The sequence below is a fragment of the Serinus canaria genome, chromosome 1 (genome assembly GCF_022539315.1).
Source record: "Serinus canaria isolate serCan28SL12 chromosome 1, serCan2020, whole genome shotgun sequence".
Taxonomy (NCBI): Eukaryota; Metazoa; Chordata; class Aves; order Passeriformes; family Fringillidae; genus Serinus; species Serinus canaria.
Window position 1 is genome coordinate 110,083,557 of NC_066313.1, and position 17,105 is coordinate 110,100,661.

At 48.0% G+C, this 17,105-nt stretch overlaps 1 protein-coding gene and 1 long non-coding RNA gene across 4 annotated transcripts in view; one reads left to right on the forward strand and one right to left on the reverse strand.

Annotated features, from left to right (window-relative positions):
* Positions 1-664: 664 nt before the first annotated feature.
* Positions 665-8,568, reverse strand: LOC127060795 (uncharacterized). Of its 2 annotated transcripts, none has more exons than XR_007780130.1 (3): positions 8,454-8,568; positions 2,151-2,304; positions 665-1,120 (listed from the first exon to the last, which is right to left on the reverse strand). It is a non-coding gene; the product is annotated as an uncharacterized LOC127060795 (long non-coding RNA). The 2 variants fall into 2 exon arrangements; XR_007780138.1 differs by having other exon boundaries at positions 665-1,218.
* A 186-nt stretch (positions 8,569-8,754) lies between these two features.
* C2CD2 (C2 calcium dependent domain containing 2) overlaps positions 8,755-17,105 on the forward strand; it is a 39,542-nt gene continuing 31,191 nt past the window's right edge. For both annotated transcript variants that reach the window (XM_030234828.2, XM_030234829.2), the window contains exons 1-2: positions 8,755-9,183; positions 11,114-11,212. In XM_030234828.2, coding sequence (XP_030090688.2) covers positions 8,902-9,183; positions 11,114-11,212 — 381 coding nt within the window. In that variant the 5' untranslated portion in view covers positions 8,755-8,901. The remainder of the gene's footprint in view (positions 9,184-11,113; positions 11,213-17,105) is intronic.

A 17,105-nucleotide genomic window follows, 5' to 3' on the forward strand; every position in this document is an offset into this window, starting at 1 on the left:
GATGTACTGAGCACTCACCTGCACTTTTTACCCCAGCACTTGTCACTTTGTGTGTGCACTGACCTCTCAGAGGGAGCAGGGCAATGGCTCAGGTGGAGCACAGGGCAGAGCTGCAGGACCAGCTCTGCCAAATGGTTGGATCAGGGGTTAAAAGGGCACTCTGAGCTCAGGAGATCCGGGCATCTCCTTGAGAATGGGGACAAAGGGCTCGTGGTCTGTTCCTCTGTGGGGTATCCCTGCCCCTCACAGGTTAGGGGAGCTGTGGAAAAGGAAAAGAGAAGGTGGAGAGCTGCTCTCTGACCCAGTCACAGTCTTATATCCCCAAAGATATGGTTCTCTCCTACTCCTTTCAGATCAGAACAACTCCAGCTTTTCCTGCATCCAGTTAATATTGACATACAGTCCTCTCCATCACTGTTTCACCACAGACTGACCTCTGCTAGAATGGTTCACAGAAAATGCTCCAGAGAACAAAAAGCCTGTGTTGGACATAAAACTCAAGAAACAAATAAAAATTATTAAATGTGACTGATAATGCCATGAGCATTGCACCTGTTTTTTGGTTATTTTTGTTCCGATTCCAGCTGTCCCCTTCTAAGACAGTTGGTGTGCAAATAAATCCAGCAATGTTTACTTTTCTATTCACAGGATATTTCCATCTATCATTCAGTATACAAACACAGGGACATCCTTACTATCAGACCAACAGGGGTATTATTTCTGTTTCCAGTCCTGAAATACACTGGCAATAAAAATTTTCAAGGTGTTGGCTGTAAGGAAGCAACATACACAACTTTTATTTCCCTTTCAGATTCCATGTGTTGAAAGAGTACATTGAAAGTCACAAAGATTTTGCTTTAAATTGATAAACCCTTAAAAATTTATTAATGTCTTGTCAGTCCAGGATCTGGGATGGATTCAGCTCTTCAGTGTCATGCAGCCCTGGTTGTAGTCAGCAGCTTGAGCTGATAATTGAGGTGTCAGGCTCTCACCCAGCCACGGGCATCTCTCCAGTGAAGTCCACAGGTGTTAAAAACCTGCTGGGATTACTGACATCCAGGGATGCTTCTGCTGGAAGGAAGAGACCAAGCTGGGGTTTGCAGGCTCTGCAGGCAGATTGCTGAAGGAACAAAGACAACGAGGCAGAAGAGGAGGTCAGACAAAGTCTGCTGACAACAGCAGCAGAGTGTAAGATACAGAGGAGAGCACGCTGTGACCCTGCCAAAAAGAACAGGAGAAAAAAACAGCCTCTATTTTAATAATAGAGTGATTAATATGGCTCTTTTTGGTTCCCACTTATTCCCTTCTTCCCTAATGAATGTTCCTGAGGTGTGACACCTCTAACCCTTTTTGGCTGACAGAAACTGCATTTATTACTCTTGTCATCCATTAATTTATCCTATGAAGCAGTTTATGGGAAAAAACCTACCCAAAAGATATTTAATGTTTCCTCTACAGTCTTGCAGCAGGGGAAGTTTTGGTGCTCTTGGAACAGTCTTTGAAGACTGCACATCCTGAGGGCTTCCCCAGGTGTGACAACTACAGCTGTGCAATATTTGCTGCTCCTGCTTCTTTACTCATCAATCATCTGAGCAGCCAAATGCCACAAGAAGAAAACTTTGCCTTGTTAACTCACATTCAGGTTATTTGTTTCAGGAGAAATTTGACAGAGGTCTGCAAAGACATGTAAAATGCATTTTTTAAAAGTATGAGGAAAAAAACTATAAAAATACCAAATTCTAAATCTGGAGGAGATTCACAGATACTAAAATGAGATTTGAAATTGAGTATTTTTTACCAAGTATTTAGTGCAAGGCTTAAGAGAGAGAGAATCACATAGAATCTTTGTTTCATGGAGATGGTCCTATAATCTATTCTGTGCCTCTAATGCTGTGTGCAGGCATCAAGGAGGAGACAAACAAAAGACTGCACCATCACACTCAAAAGCATCACACTGAAGGTGAAGCCCTCTCTCCACATATGCACAGATCCTTGGATTTTTTTATCTGTCCAGCTGAACTGAAGCATTTTCACTGTTCCTCTGGTGGAAGGCATTATCTGAAAAATAGGAAACCAGTTGGTTTCCTACAAAATTCCTTTTTGTGCTGCTGTTCTCAGTCTAAAACGTGAAGATGTCTTTTGCTACTTACCAAGTCCTTTCTGATGTCCCACATTCCCAAAGCCAGGTGGTCTGAGTGTCCTCAAGCATTTGTCTGAAGGGCTCACGGGTGTTTGTACTGCCCGGGAGAAGCGCACACTCCTGGCAAGTCCCAGCATCAGCACCTCTGGGGATCCTGGCGCTCTCTGGTGGAGAGAAAAGAACCGGATCCAGCAGTGAAAAAAAAGGAGAGGGAAAAAAAAGAAAAAGCAGCTTGACGTGGTGTTTTAGTTTCTAAAAACTCAGTGTATTTCACTGAAGTCTTGATCAAAATATGTTTGAAGAGTCATCATCATAGAAAAAATAGTAGTCCCAGAAATTATTTTCCTTTTTTCCATTGCAATGCCAGGTATATTCCAAGCAAAATGTCTGTTGTTAGCCTTTGTCACTTTTGCAAAATTGCGACCACTCGGGAATAGATTAAGTACCAGATACGGAATCACAGACTGGTTTGGGTTGGAAGGGACCTTAAAAACCTTCCAGTGCCACCCTGGCCATGGGCAGGGACACCTTCCACTGTCCCAGGCTGCTCCAAGCCCAAATGTCCAAGAATTCCAGGGATCCAGAGGCAGCCACAGCTTCTCTGGGCACCCTGTGGCCTCCCCACCCTCACAGGAGAGAATTTATTCCTAAAATCTAATCTAAACATGCTGTCTTTCAGTTTGAAGCCGGATTTCAAGAAAGGGAAAATTGTGATCCTATAGGAAAAAGCAAAATTGTTATAATAATGACACTTATAAATTATGACACATAAAATTAGTGGGTGGTATACATGTGGGCTATGGTTAATGCAAACACCATGGTGCCTTTATTTGTCTGTTTTCACATGTTGTTTTTTCCCTTATGTTCTGGTTTTGAGTTAAACCATGACCCCTTGGGAGCTGCATTACTGGTGCATGAAGGGCTTCAAAAGCAAGTACAAGTATCCAGTGTGAACCAGCTTGGGTCAATTGAAACAGAATTGAAACATGGCTCTGCAGCTTTACTTTATATCTTAATACGTAATTCAAAATTATGATTGGTCAAAATAAAACATTGTGACCCATCTGCTCTGAAACTTAGCCAATTTGTCAACAATTACATTCATAGTTGTAACATACAGCCATTTTTTCAAGACATTTTTAGAACCAGACCTGTATTTTAATAAACAAAACCAATTTCTGATATGATGAAACACTCAGCTCCTGGCAGTGTGTCTTCTTAAGCAATTAAGAGATGTAGGCATTTGGGCAAAGAAGAATGAAATGACCGTAAATGAATTGCACTTTTCCTGCTATGAGGTCATGGTGGACGCATTGCTTTTTCTTCTACAGAGATTGGTGTTTGGATCGAGCAGATATCTCCTGATTTTGCAAATGAACTGAAAATAAGTAGGTTAGGTGGAGGTCTAATGATGTCATCACCTCTGAGCTTTTTTTATATGGAGCAAGACTCCTTCATTAAGAAGAGGATGTTCTCTGGAAGACACGAGTTTGGAGAGTTATTCCAGATCAAGAACCAGAGGTGTCCCAGTGTCCTCATCCCCATTCCAGCTCCAACTTATGGAAGCTTGCTTGGTGGCACATCCCTGGTGCCAGGTGTGGGGGTTTCAGTTGTGGGTTTCTCTGGGTCTGGATTGAAGGCACTTGAGACAGTAGTTCATGTTCAGACTCAGGTGTTTATTATTTATCAGTAAAACAGTCTCACTGCTGTGAGTTTGGCAGCTTTTCATTAGAAGGCACAAAATGCCCACAATCTCTTGTTCCAAGGACTTTTAAGACTAAACTGCCCAATGAAGAACTGACACCCAGATTATTTCCCCTTTTACCCCAATAACTGATCCCGCAGAGCTGCAATGGGGACTTTTCTGCCAATTACAAATGCCACCCAAACCCATGGAGAAGAAGGAAGAAGAAGCATGAAGAAGAAACCCAGGACCACACCCTGTGCCCTCCATTTTACTTCCATCCACAACATACTAAAAATCCCAAAACCTCAATTTCTCATTCACACTACTCTCTGTAATCTATTTCACACTTTTGTGGATTCCAGTCTATCTTGAAGTCTGGGAAACTTTCTCCATGACTGAGGGTTAAAGTCAGTGCTGCCCTGGGGGTCAGGGCACCCCAGAGCAGACAGAGAAATATTCCCACTGCCCTGGGTTTCCACAGCAGGCTGCTGAGCACCTTCCAAGGAGGCTTCTGGCCATCCAACCTGGCCCTTGCTCTATGTCTTTGCACACCCATCACCCTCCTCCTCAGACAGCTGTCACAAAAGACTCACAAGTGGTGACTCAGATGGATGGGATGTGTCCCATGTGCTGAGCCTCACCTAGAAAGGGGCTACAGAAAACAGACTGGAGAGTCCACATGAGGGCAGGACAACATGGGGGAACCAGTATTCTGGCTTTGTGCCTCTCCTGACCCCACAACTCCTGAGCAAACCTGCCACAGCCAGCAGGAAGAAGGACAGGGCTGTTACCTGTCTCTGGGAGAACGGCTGAAATGATGCATGTGAAAGGGGAAATGGTCCCCTCTTCCATGAGGGGACATGCTGAGGGATCACATTTCAGGATTGAAGAATTCCAGGTCTGCTTCTGCCAGCAGAGTTGTCAGTGAGGAGTATGCAGTGGTTCCACCACAGGCTGAGGCTATAAAACCCCAATGAAGAGGTTATATTATAATATAATGGTTATAGCCACCTCACAGGTAAAGGTGGCATCACACAGAGTCCTGGAATGCTGCAAAAAGCTCTGCTGGCCAAAGTGTAGTTTTGACAAACTAAGCATATTTTACACTGTTACATTCTCCTGACAAAGCCCTTGTATCAAACCTCATGTTAGACTGCATGAATGGCCTCTTATGAACCTTCTCTTTCTTTCATGTAGAAAACAGACTCTGGAGCACAGAGGCAGATAATTAGTGGGGAAAGTTTGTATTGATTTTATCTCTTTTCAATGCGTTTGGTTTTGTATTTATTTTAATTTCAGTGACTGAATATACTCCTTTTTTTTGTAAACTGTTGTGTTCGCAGCTTTAAAAATGAAATTTATTCAATAACTATGATTAAATTAAATAACTATGAATAACTATAAGCTATGATGCTTATTTCTGTAACATGGGATTTGGAGTAATCTCAGATCCAACACTTTCCAGTGCTGGAGTGGTTGGGGAAGCAGTGCTAATCTGAGGCATTTGAAAGTCTCTTCCAACATTGATGAATCCAGGACTTGAGGATTGCCCTGGGCCAGGTGCAGCACCTGGGCCTTGGCCTTGTTGAACCTCATGAGGTTCTCGTGGTCCCACTTGTTATGCTTGTCCAGGTTTCTGTGCACGGCCTCATCCTTCCGTGGTGCCCCTGGCTTGCTCAGCTTCCCATCCCCTGCAAACGTGCTGAGGGTGAGCTGGATCCACTGTCTGTGTCATTGGGGAAGCCATGCAAGAGCCCTGGGGCCAAGGCAGAGCCCTGAGGGACACCACCCATCCCCAGCCCCTTGCCCAGCTGGTCAGAAGACCAGGAGCCCTCAGTGAGCACTTGGTGGAGGCAATGGATGTGTCAGAGACTGAGGAAGAGCAGGAATCTGATGTGGATCATGAGCTTTCCCAATGGGGAGATGTTAGGAGCTACCAAGAGATCTCTGACTGGGAAAAGTCTCTTGAGCGAGAGCTCTCCCAAGGAGATGTCAGTAGCTGTGGAGAGCTCTCCAGCTGGGATAAGGAGAGCAGGAGCTGTCCCAGGGAGAAGCCCTTAGCTACCAAGAATTTTCCATGGTGAAGAATGCAAGGAGCAAGGGCTGTCCCAAGGAGCAGTTGGAAGATCCCCAGAACCGTCTGTTGGCCAAGAGCTTTCCAAAGAGGAAGACTCTTTTGGCCAATGGTAGTAGACCCTGTGTGCAGTCCAGATGGGATAATGATGGTGACAAAGAGCTCGTTCAGGACAACTGGGAACATGTGAGCATCCACAGCAATGGGGTCAAGCCCTTGCAGCAGGAGAAGGACGTGGCACAAACTGAGCTTCTTTGAGCTGGGTGAAGAAGATGGGGAGCAAAGACTGAGTTTTTGCAGAAGACGGGCTCCCAGTGCCTGTCCCTCAGAGGCCTGGGTTGAGCGTGGGGCAGCTGAGCCATGCCCCAAGTGCCGCTCTGGGCCTCGCCTCCCCACCTGGCAGCCCAGGGCCTCCTCAGAGCACGGCGGCTTCTCCTGAGGAGCAGGTGCCAGAGGCAGGGACTGAGAGCCCGGTGCCTGCCCAGCTCTGCTGCTTTTTGTGCTTTTCCCAGCCGGGAGCCCCTCCGGGAGCAGCCGGCTCCTCCCAAGAAAAGCCCGTCCCGCTTCAGGCGGGCGCTGCGGGCGCTGCTCCGCTGGCCCTGCCTGAGGGCACAGCCCGACAGTCAGTGCCCGCTGCCAGCGCCAGGCCCAGCCCCGCAGGGGCGGCTGGCCCGGAGCCGGCCTGGCTGGCCCGGAGCCTGCCCGGCGTCCGGAGGGAGCCACACGGGGCTGCCTCTGTCTGGGCGTGTCCTCCAGGCTCAGCAATCCCCGGCTGCTTTGCTTCCTCCCAGGGACATCTCCCCAAGGCCAAAAGTTACGGTGTGGGCAGCCGCAAAGCAGCAGCCATGGGGGACTGTTGGTGCCAGGTGGCTCAGGTGAATCCCAGAGAATCATCAAGGTGGGAAGAGACCTTGATGGCCATGCAGTCCCACCGGCATCCCACACTGCCATCATCACCCCAAAACCACGTCCCCAGGTGCCACATGTGGACAACTCTTCAACACTTCCAGAAACAGCGACTCCACCACCTCCCTGGGCAGCTTCTTCCAGTACCTGACCACTGTGTCAGGGAAAACTTGTTCTAATATTTAATCTGAACCTCTCCTGGTGGAATGGAAGGCTGTTTTCTCTCATCCTGAAAGGATTACATGCTGGTCCTTTGGGACTGTGCCCATGAGGAATGGGCACACACAGGAGGAGTTTCTCCAAGGACGTCGCTGCAGAACTGCAACACAAATGATTCTTCCAAAAGAGTGAAGGCTGAATTTAAGAAACGGTACTAGCAAGAAAAAAGGACCATAACCTCCCCATTCACATAAAACCAAATGAAAAATAAAAAAAACTCAAAACAAAACAAATTAATAAGAATAAAAGTAAGAATAAGAAAATTATGCAGAACTATTAGTAGTAAATAAGAACAAGAAAAGGAATAAGAATAGTAAGTTGAACAAGAATGATGAGAATAAGAAGATAAGGAGAAATAGTAGTAGTAATAAGAAGAAAAAAACCAAAAATAGTAAGAAAAATAATAAGAAGAAAAATAAATAGTAGTAGAACTAGTAGTAGTAGTAGTAGTAGTAGTAGTAAATCACAGTAATAACAAGAAGAAGATGAAACAGTTGTAGAAGTAAATAATAGTATCAAATTAAAGTAAACATCCACACAGCCACAGAATGAAGGGAAGGACCTTAAGGTCCTCTAGTTCCAACTAGCTATCTTCTGCTGTCTCTCTGAGACCTCTTCCTTATTTCTTTCTATCTCTCTGCCTCCCCTTTCTTGTCACATAAAATCCATATTAAATAAAATCTGTATGTTGTCCTCATATGGTCTCTTTTGCACCTGCATTTGGGCAGAGGCCTCTTTCCCTCATGGGCTCATAACACCTGCTCAGGGTCCCTTCAGGGTCCCTTCCAGCCACCAGCATTCCGGGATTCTGTCGGCTCCTCGCTTCCCTCTTCTTCTTCCCTCTGCTTTGAGCTTGGAATGTGCTTGAAATTTGCTATCTGCTCTGGGAGCCCATGTGGCTTTGGGACTTAGTCACCTGCACCTGCACAGCTCCCTCGAGAGGCAGGGCAGAACCAGCACCCCGAGAGCCTCAGGAATTCCCCTCTGTGGTCCATGGCACACACTGCAATGGTCTGGAATTCCAGTTTCCAGCAAGGAAAAGATGTTTCTGCCCTTTAAGGCAAAGCTCTGAAGGGGCTGAAAGCCAAGTGGAGCAAGATCTTGCAATGACATTGCATGACCGGGTTTCATAACTTAATCAAGGGTTGTTTCAGGATGTGGATTGGGAAAAAAATTAGGCAGGGGTCTTTGGCTGGGAGTTGCCGCAGATAGACAGTTAGAAAGAAACAGAGCAGGCACCCGCCCCATACCCACACTGAACCGCTCTACCTCTGGGAAACTGGGTCCCCCCCCCTCCGTGTCCCCCCACCCTCCGAGGTACCGGACACCCACTCCAAGCCGTTCTACCTCCGGGCGCCCGTCCCAAGTCCTTTTACCTCGGGCGCCCCCCCTGAACTCCTCTACCTTCGGGGGCACAGAGAACTCACCCTGGGTCCCTTTACTCCAGGGTACCAGGAGCACATCACGAGTTTGTCGTATTCCCAGGGGCTCATCCCAAGCCCCTCTGACCCCAGGGAGCACCAGGTGCCTACCCCAAGCCCGTCTCCCCCCTTCTGTCCCTGGGCCAACGGGCGCCCACCACCGCCGCGCTGCAGGGCACGGCGGGCCGCGTTCGCCGCCTGGCAACCGCCCCCGCTGGACAGCAGCCAGAGCCGGCGCCGGACCGTGCCTGCGGCCGGGGCCGGGCCCCTCTCCACCGCCCCGGGGCGGGGACTGCGCCGTGGGCGGGCGGGGCAGCGCGGCACGTCCCAGGGCAGCGCCGGTCCCTGCGCCGGCGCCCGCGGGTCGAGCGAGCGCTGTGCGGGGCTGCGGCCGCCGCTCCCCGCCGGGCGCGCCTTGGAAGGGTCCGGAGTCGCGGCCCCATTATGGTCAGCCATGGCGTGGCTGCCGGGCTGGCTGGCCGAGCTGCGCTGGGGCGCGCTGGTCGCCCTCTTCGTGGCGGCACTAGCCACGCTGGCCGTGTACCTGGTGCAGTACGCGCTGCTGGCGCTGCGGAGGGGCCGCCCGCCGCCGGCCCCCGCTGCCCCGGAGCAGCAGGACGAGCTGCTGGAGGAGGGCGGCTCGGTGCTGGCCTGGGCGCTGTCGCGGGGCAGCTGGAGGCGGCAGTGGCGGCGGGCCTGGGTGGCGGCGCTCCGAGCCGAGGCGGCGGAGCGGGCGGTGAGTGCCGGGATGCAGGTGATGGATGGGCGGCGGGACGGAGGGAGGGAAGGGACGGGGGATGGCCGGCGGCGGCTCCCCCGCGCCCGCCGGGACGGGGCCGTCGCCTCCCGGCCGTGGGTCATCGCTCCGGGACGCGGCTCCGGGCGCTTCCCGCTGCGAGGAGCGGCTGTAGGGACGCCGAGACTTGCTGCAGGGATGTACCGGGTGTGTTCCTGACCCTCCGTGTGTGTGTTTGTATATTTACACGTGTGCTTTCGGTGGCTCCTTGGCAGGGATTGCAGGAGGGAGCCGGCCGGAGGCGCGGAGTGGGCGCACGCGTGGGAGCTGGGAAGGATGGGGAGGAAGGAAAGCCCCGACCCCCGCAGCCCCTGGCAGGGGTTCGCTCCGCCGATAACATTGTTCGGGCGTGGGGAGGAGGAAACAATGGAAACTTCCTGGCCTGGGCCTGGGGCCCGTCCTTCGGCAAATAATTCCCAGAGCTGGGCTTCCCCGGCATGCCTCAGGCCCTGCTGTGTGTGGTGTAACTCCAAGGACAGGTGGCCTCCGAGCCCGCTGGACGGTGGATGGGATGCTCAGGGTTTGGTCAGGTTGCCTGTACCCCGGGTCGGGGAGGATGCACAAAACGCGATGTTTATTCCCATGCCAACCTGCCCTTCCTGGAAAAGGCGCAGTGTGGCATCCTGCGCGTTGGTGTGTGATGGTATGCCCGCTGAGGTGAGGAGGTTAGGTGAGGCTGTGGCAAGCTGATTTCCGTGTCCTGAGGACTGAACCCTTGTCGTGTCAGTGCAAAATGCTGAGGATAAACTCTAGGAAGTGGCGTGTCCCCAGCTCTCTGAATTTGCGTGCGTCCTAGACCGAAGAGGTTCCTTCTTACATGTCAGAGCAGGCTGGGGAAGAAGGAAGAGTGGGGCAACATGTGTGTGTGAAAGATAAGGAATAAAAATGAACACTTTCCAAGTATCATTGTAAGTTGGACAGTGGAAAGAAAATATTTTCTGCACCCTTTCAAATCGTGCAGTGTGGTTGAGGGTGGGCTATGCTAAGAAATGAACGTTGGTTTGCCCTGCTCTTGTGGAAGAGAAGGATCCAGACAGCTTGAGCACAGGTGCTGGGAACCGAAAGTAACCAGACACAAGTGACAGCTTCCTGTCACCAAGCAGAGGGCAAAGCCCCTTGAAGGGACAGGGACAGGCACACCCTTCCTGCCCAGGTGAGCAGCTGGAGCCGGGAGTTCAGCGCCTGGCACTGCAGCGTGGCATTGCTCCCGCTGACAGCCTCCCAAAACAATGTCAGCAGCACAAAGCTAATGAAATTCCTGCGTGCAAAACAACCTGGGGTGATGAGGGAAGCGGGGCTAAGTGCTCCGTGTGGGTAGCAGGTGAAGAATGCAGTGCTGATGCTTCTGAAAGTATGACCTCAGTGCCCAAAGGCTGCCTTGCCTTGCTGTCTGTGTGAAGACTGAGTGGCTGTCATCACTGTCTGCCTCCACTGATGAGGAGGGCTGGGCTTCTTTCCTCACCTCTGCAAGATGATATTTGGGGTTTCTTAGTTTTGGCATAGCCTACTGCAGCCCTATTAGTGGGCCAAACCAAACACGCCTTTTCAAACTGCAGCACTGATAAATCTTTGCTGAAGAACAGCAGTTTTGCTGGACCCTGTTGTTGTTTATGGACTTGGCTCTGCTCTGTGTACCTTGATATTCTACTACAGGGAAAGATGAGTTGTGATTAGGCCCATAGTTATGTCCTAAGTATATGTTTTCAGGCTCTACCCTGTATTATGTAGTGAGGTGTCACGCAATTAATACATGGAAGTTTTGACATACATTTGCAATTCCAGGAACTTGACTGCCTGTGCATTTTTATCACTTGTTTTCAAGTGATGGGTTCATCACCTAACAATGCTTCTTTTTTTTTTTTCTTGTTAGGATTCTCAGTTGCTCACATTTGAGGAAGATGACCCAGCAGAACCACTTGAGCTAGCAGTTAAAGAAGTTACCAGTGTTGTAAAGTCAGCTGGTGAGAAGGTAAACTTTGGATTTGTTGCCTTTCAGTGTACTTTGGGTCAGGAAATGTTTTATTAGTGTGAGTGGAAAATTTATTTGTCAATAGATCTGTACCCTTGACCTGTGTTTGTTGAGGCAGGTAAGAGGCTGCCTCTCTAAAGAACCTGTGCAAACTCTCTGCATTGATTCACTTCTTTTGCATGTTGTGAGCAGAATGTGCTCCAGGGCTTCCACCAAAAGCACAATAACCAGGGTTATGCCAAGTTTATAGCTACACCCTCAGTGAGCTCATGGAGCAGCTCTCTCCTCCACCTCCACGGTCCTGATGCTGGTTCCCCATCCTATTGCTGAAATGTGCAGTGGGAACTGCATTGAGAAGAAGGAAATTTCTCTACTGTGACTGGCAAGCATCTTTGTCTGCCTCTTGCAGTTTGTGTGGCTGATGACAGGTTTGCTTCCTAAGTGGGAGCTGAACAAGGATCAGTGGAACAGGTGCAGAGTCCTGAGGGTGAAGTCTTGGCTCTGCTGGCCCTTGTATTCAGTGAGGAGCAAGAGATTTCTTCCTCCTCTCCCACTGCAAATGCTGGGAGGTTGTTTCAGTGCCTGTGAAATTCAAATAAGGCAGAACATGGCTCTTGGAACAGTAAAAATGCTTTAAAAGGGGGAAAAACCCTATATATGTTGATTAGCAATGATAGCTCCTGCATTTTTGTCCTAGTGACTGGTTACATTAGGCACCTGCATCAAATTAGCCTAATGCTTTTCTTTTAGTTTTAGTTTGTTATTTTGCTTTGCTCATCTGATTTAGATGCTAAGCAGCTCTACTATGATTCCTTTGAAAACTATGCATGCTTATCTGCCTGATACACAACTTAGAGGCACACCCTGCCTGGTGGCAGCTGGGGATTGTTAACATGTAAAGCTGTTTGTGTACTTATTTTCTCCCTTTTTAAAAACTTTTTTTCAGTACCCTGAAATAAATGGGTAATAAAATCCCTGCCCCAGCAGTGGGGCTGGAGAGACTGCACTTGGTAGGGCTGTAGGGTTGGGACAAGTGTTACTCTGTGCCACTGGAAGATGCCAGGATGGGAAATTTTAAGGAGAGGGCACTGCTAGGTCTGAAAGTGATGTGCTGTGTCATGTGTGAATCCAGGACCCCAGGGAGAGCTGCTGCAAATAACAGCACAAAAATCTGCTGTCTTGCAGTGCAGTGTCTAAAATGTTGCTGGAAGGGACAGGCAGGGCTGGGTTGAGCCATTCCAACATCTTAATCGAGGTGTTACACTGCAGGCAGAAATCTGACGTGCTTTCAAAACAGCTTAGACTGATAGAAGCACATTTCAAAATTTATTGGGATAAAAAAGGTTTGTTTTAATACACTGGGTTCTTCTGAACTCTGCCAAAACCCATTTCAATAGTCTTGTGCACAGCTGCTGGAAAAAGTTCTCTGAATCATTCTTGCTCCTTCACTTAAGGTACAACCTGAATATTTATTTGAATTACAGGGTATAATAACCTTAGGGTGGCAGTCTGGTAGCTACTTTTCCTTCTTCTTTAAATGCATACCTTTCTCTAAACACCTCAGGAGTTCTCTTGTATGATAATTGTGTCTTGTATTTCCTGAGGTAATACTAAGGGTGTTTGGTTTTTTGGGTTTTTTTTGATGTTTTCTTTTTTTCCCCCATCCTCCTCAAACTCTCAATGTTTGCATGTGAAATCAAAATCTCTCTCTGCAGCTTGCCCAAACTCAAAGTTCTGACAGAAATTGGTGTGTGCTGCACAGTGCAATGCTTCAGACATGGCTGGAATGCTGCTGCTTCTCAGCTTGGCCCAGGCTGTGGTGACAGGAACAGAGCTGCTCTGTGGCTGGAGGTTACACCACACTGCCCCTTGATAAAGCCTTATTTATGTGTTGCCTTCGCCCCAATTTTGGGTCAGGGCCTAAATATATAGAATGAAGTGGCCTGTTTTCATTGTGTGGTATTGGTTGTTTGTTTTGATAAAGTAAACATCAGAAATATTCTTAGTCTTAGCAATTTCTGCCAGCCTTTCCATTAGTGCAGTCTATTTCCAGAGGACTTGAACTTCACAACAGAGACAGCAACAAAAAAGGCAATGAAAAAGAGGATTCTCTTGCTGAGGACTTGCCACAGAGGGTTTGGATGGAGCAGGCTGTGACAGAAGTCTCCCTTATTTTTGTGCTTCATACTCAAATGGAAAGGGGCAAAATTCCTTCAGAGTGCCATTCCTTTAATGTCACTGCTGCACTCCTAACTGGGACCATTCCTGGTGTTTATTTCTGATTATTTTGGTGGAGTGAATGATCCTGACTGTGATGTACAGTTCCTGCTGTCTTTTAACTCCCCATTTTGCTTCAAAAGCCATCCCAGATCTTTGCTGCTTTAATGACTGGGGTTTTTTTACAAACCTTGATGGAATTATAGCCCATGGAGATTTTTTTCCTTGGCTTTTTTTAGTTTTTGCACTAATACAATCCTTTCTTCTTAATATGTTTACTCTTCTTTCAGGGTGCTTGCTGTCAGTAAATGTATTATGAAGGGATTATATTTCCTTCCAGCTTTTGTTTAGCTTGCCTGCATAAGTTGCTCCTTAAATCTCCTTTTACTATGCTGTCCTGTCTCCTGAATCTCTCCTATGCAGCCATTCTCAGCAGCAGCTGCAATTAAATCCACGTTTTTGAACTTGATGGCTGAAGGGCCACACAGCCCTACAGGTAAGGTCTCACAATGCAAGGAGGCAGCTTCTTTTTGGTTCTGGAAGTACTTTCCTGAGGGGTTTTGGGCTCCAATCTGCCTCTCCTGTGGCTGCTTCACACTATGAGTGCCTTGCTGCACCAAGGTCTCTCTCCCTGTGGTGCTGTCCTGATAATAAACTGTCCTTTGTGTTGGAGTTGTTAATTCTTAAACACACGCACTCTATGTATTTTGTATTGCATTCCTCTCCTGCTTTTCAAGGTCTTTCAGCTTTCCTGTGTGATGACCTAATCGTCCTTTTTGTTGCTGCTTCCCAGCTTGCTTTCCTGAGCATCACGTTTGCTTTCAGGTTTCTCCTGAGGTATTTGGACTTTTAACTGTATGATAGGTTCGGTGCCTGAAGCAATCTTTGGTAACCTGTTTCCAGCTTTCACCTCCCTGCTCACTGTACTGTCTTCTCCCTTTCAAACATCCCTTAATGGGGGAGTGATGGAGTAAAAGCTTAATTGTTAGTGGGGTGATCCTACAGAAGTAAACAGGACAACATTATGATCTAATCTTCTTCAGAACGGAGTGCCTGGTCAGGGGAGGACCTCGCTGTGGGGTTTGTTTCCTTCACTGGAGGTGATCCTGTGTAGAAAAAAACCAAAAAACAAAAAACAAACAAAAAAAACCCAACCAAACAAAAAAACCGAACAAGCAAAAAACCCAAAACCCCAAAAAAACCCCCAAAACCCAAACTTCTAAGTTGTTTTTTCTTTTTAAGGAAAACCAAAAAATAATTTTGTCACTCCATCAACAAAAAACACATTCCTAAAATCCTGAATTTGGCTCTGTCTTCCAGCTGCTGCTGCAGATGTGTGTGAAGCTCCTACAGGCTTGTGCCACATCTGCCAGCTTGGCACAGGGATCAGGGAAGCCTTAGCACCCCAAACTGTCTCTGCAAGTGAATTACTGGCCAAGCTACCGCAGCACAAACTGGCAAACCTCTCCTGGAGTTTTCTGTCTCCTCTCGGTCTCTGTGTCTGCAGCTGTACTGGGTCTCAGATGGTTTGGAAAGGCTTGCATGATAGTGAGGCCAAACTAGCAATTCTAGTTCTGGTATTGATTTATATTCCCCTTTCTGAAATATAAGTACTGCTTCCTGTCTTTGCACTGTTTGATGTTCATTTGAACTTATTAGGTGGATTGAAAATCCTTCCTGTCCTGTCTCCTTGTACTCTCTGCTTGTTTATTTCATTCCCTCATTCCCTATTTTTTCCACCTATTTGAATTTGAATGTGTTGGTCTCAAAGGAGTGGATAAATTCACATGTTCCATCAACTTCTGCTTTGTTTCTGTTGCTGACATGGAAACTCTCTCTCCTGCACTGAGTCCATCCCTCACCCTGCCTTCACCGTGCTGTTTACCCCCATTTGGAAAACTGGTCTGAGGTTTTCACTGTATTTACAGGCAAATGTTTCAGTTTGATACTGGCTCCTAAAAATCCACACCTGCCTGTTCCTTGGTTAGACATTGCATTTGTCATCTCCCCTTCATTTGCCCTGGTCACTTGGTCAGTTGTTTGGGTAAAGGAGTGAAGAAGAAGCTGGAAAAACCCCCTCAAGAAATGAAGGAATTGGCTCTGGTAACCAAGAAGATCATGTAATTCTTCTGAACAGCTGAGTGCTATTGACTGTCAAAAGGCAGAAATTTTTGACTTGAAAAATTTTCTTGTGGTGAGGTTTTCAGCTGAGCACACAAACTGTCTGTGTGGCCATTGACAAGATAAGTTTTCCATGCCAAAAAAAAGAGCCTTGTCATAGTAGAGCCCTGTGAGACAGATGGGAAACTGTGAGGGTCCTAAATCTTACAGTGAGATCAAGGCAACTTTCACTGTGTGGCTGCCTCATGGTTAATTCTGATTCTCTTGTGAAAATGTTAAATATTTGTGTTACTTACATACTACTGAGTAACCTCAAGTAACCTGCTCTTTCTGGAAGTAAATACCAAGTGCAATAAAAAGAATTTCCTTCTAGAAAACAAACAAAAAAGGCAATCAAGGCCTGTACTGGTGGGGGTTTTACAAACACATGTGGTGTGGTCAGGGCCTGGGGAAGGTGAGGGAAATGTTCCCCATCAGGGCTGTCAGAACTTCCCCCTGAAGTCACAGCCAGGGGGGGAACCTGCTGCTGCACTTGGGGAGGGAAGAGTAAAGAAAAGGGAGCATGTAATGCACAAATTAATGGGGTGCCAGTGCCAAAACTGAAACCACAAGGTGAGAAGGCACCATGTGTGAGGAGCAGGGGCACCATGGTGCTTCTTGAGATGAAGCAGCTTCTGCTGCTACTTCAGGAAGGGAAAAACAGGTTTTGAAACTGGTCCAGAGGAACTGCCAAGGGAAAAATCTGGATATAGAGGGGGAGGGCATAGCAGGGGAAGGGTTTTAATAGCTGTGACTACACAAGTTTGGACACTTGACTTTCTCAGAAAAAGAGTCTTGCTCAACCTACAGTGCTTTTTCAGTCTCCTTTGTTCCTGCAGTTGCTTATCTGGAAGAGAATTACTTTTAGGATAATTGTACTCAGAGTTTTAGATCTCTGTGAGCAGGTTGTGTCACAGCATCTGCAGCTCAGTGAAGCTGGGTGCCAGCATTTTCCATGTGGGGGGCTGAGCCCAGCCAGGTCTGGGAGTTTTGGCCACTGCAGCTCATCCCGTGATGAGGATGTCAGGTCAGGGATGAAGAGGAGAGGCTGGAAACAGCAGGAATAACCCTGACAGTGGGTGATTAAGTACCAGCTCTGCATGGGGAGGGATGGCAGAGGACTGAGGAGGAGCAGGGACACAAAGATACCTGAGGAAGGGCTCAGAACTCCTTCCATGGGAGATCCCCAAAGCACATGGAGAGAAGGGTGTTTGTGTTAAGGGAGGTGCTGGAGGGAGAAAAATACTTTGATATTGGTTTATTTGTGCTGCTACTTCACCTCAACCTGTTTCTGCTAATTTAGGAGATGTGTCTTGCCCAGAGGGAGGATCACAAGAGGGAGCTGGGGGGTGACCCCTCTGGGAGCTCAGAATCAGCTGGTCCCAGCTGCTATGCAGGGCTTGGTTTTTAAAGAACAGTTTTTTACAAAAGTGACAGGTTTTCTAGACTCTAAAACACAACGGGTTGATAACTGGGGATGTCTCTGGTAAGGGGAGTGGGAGACAGAACGAGGAAT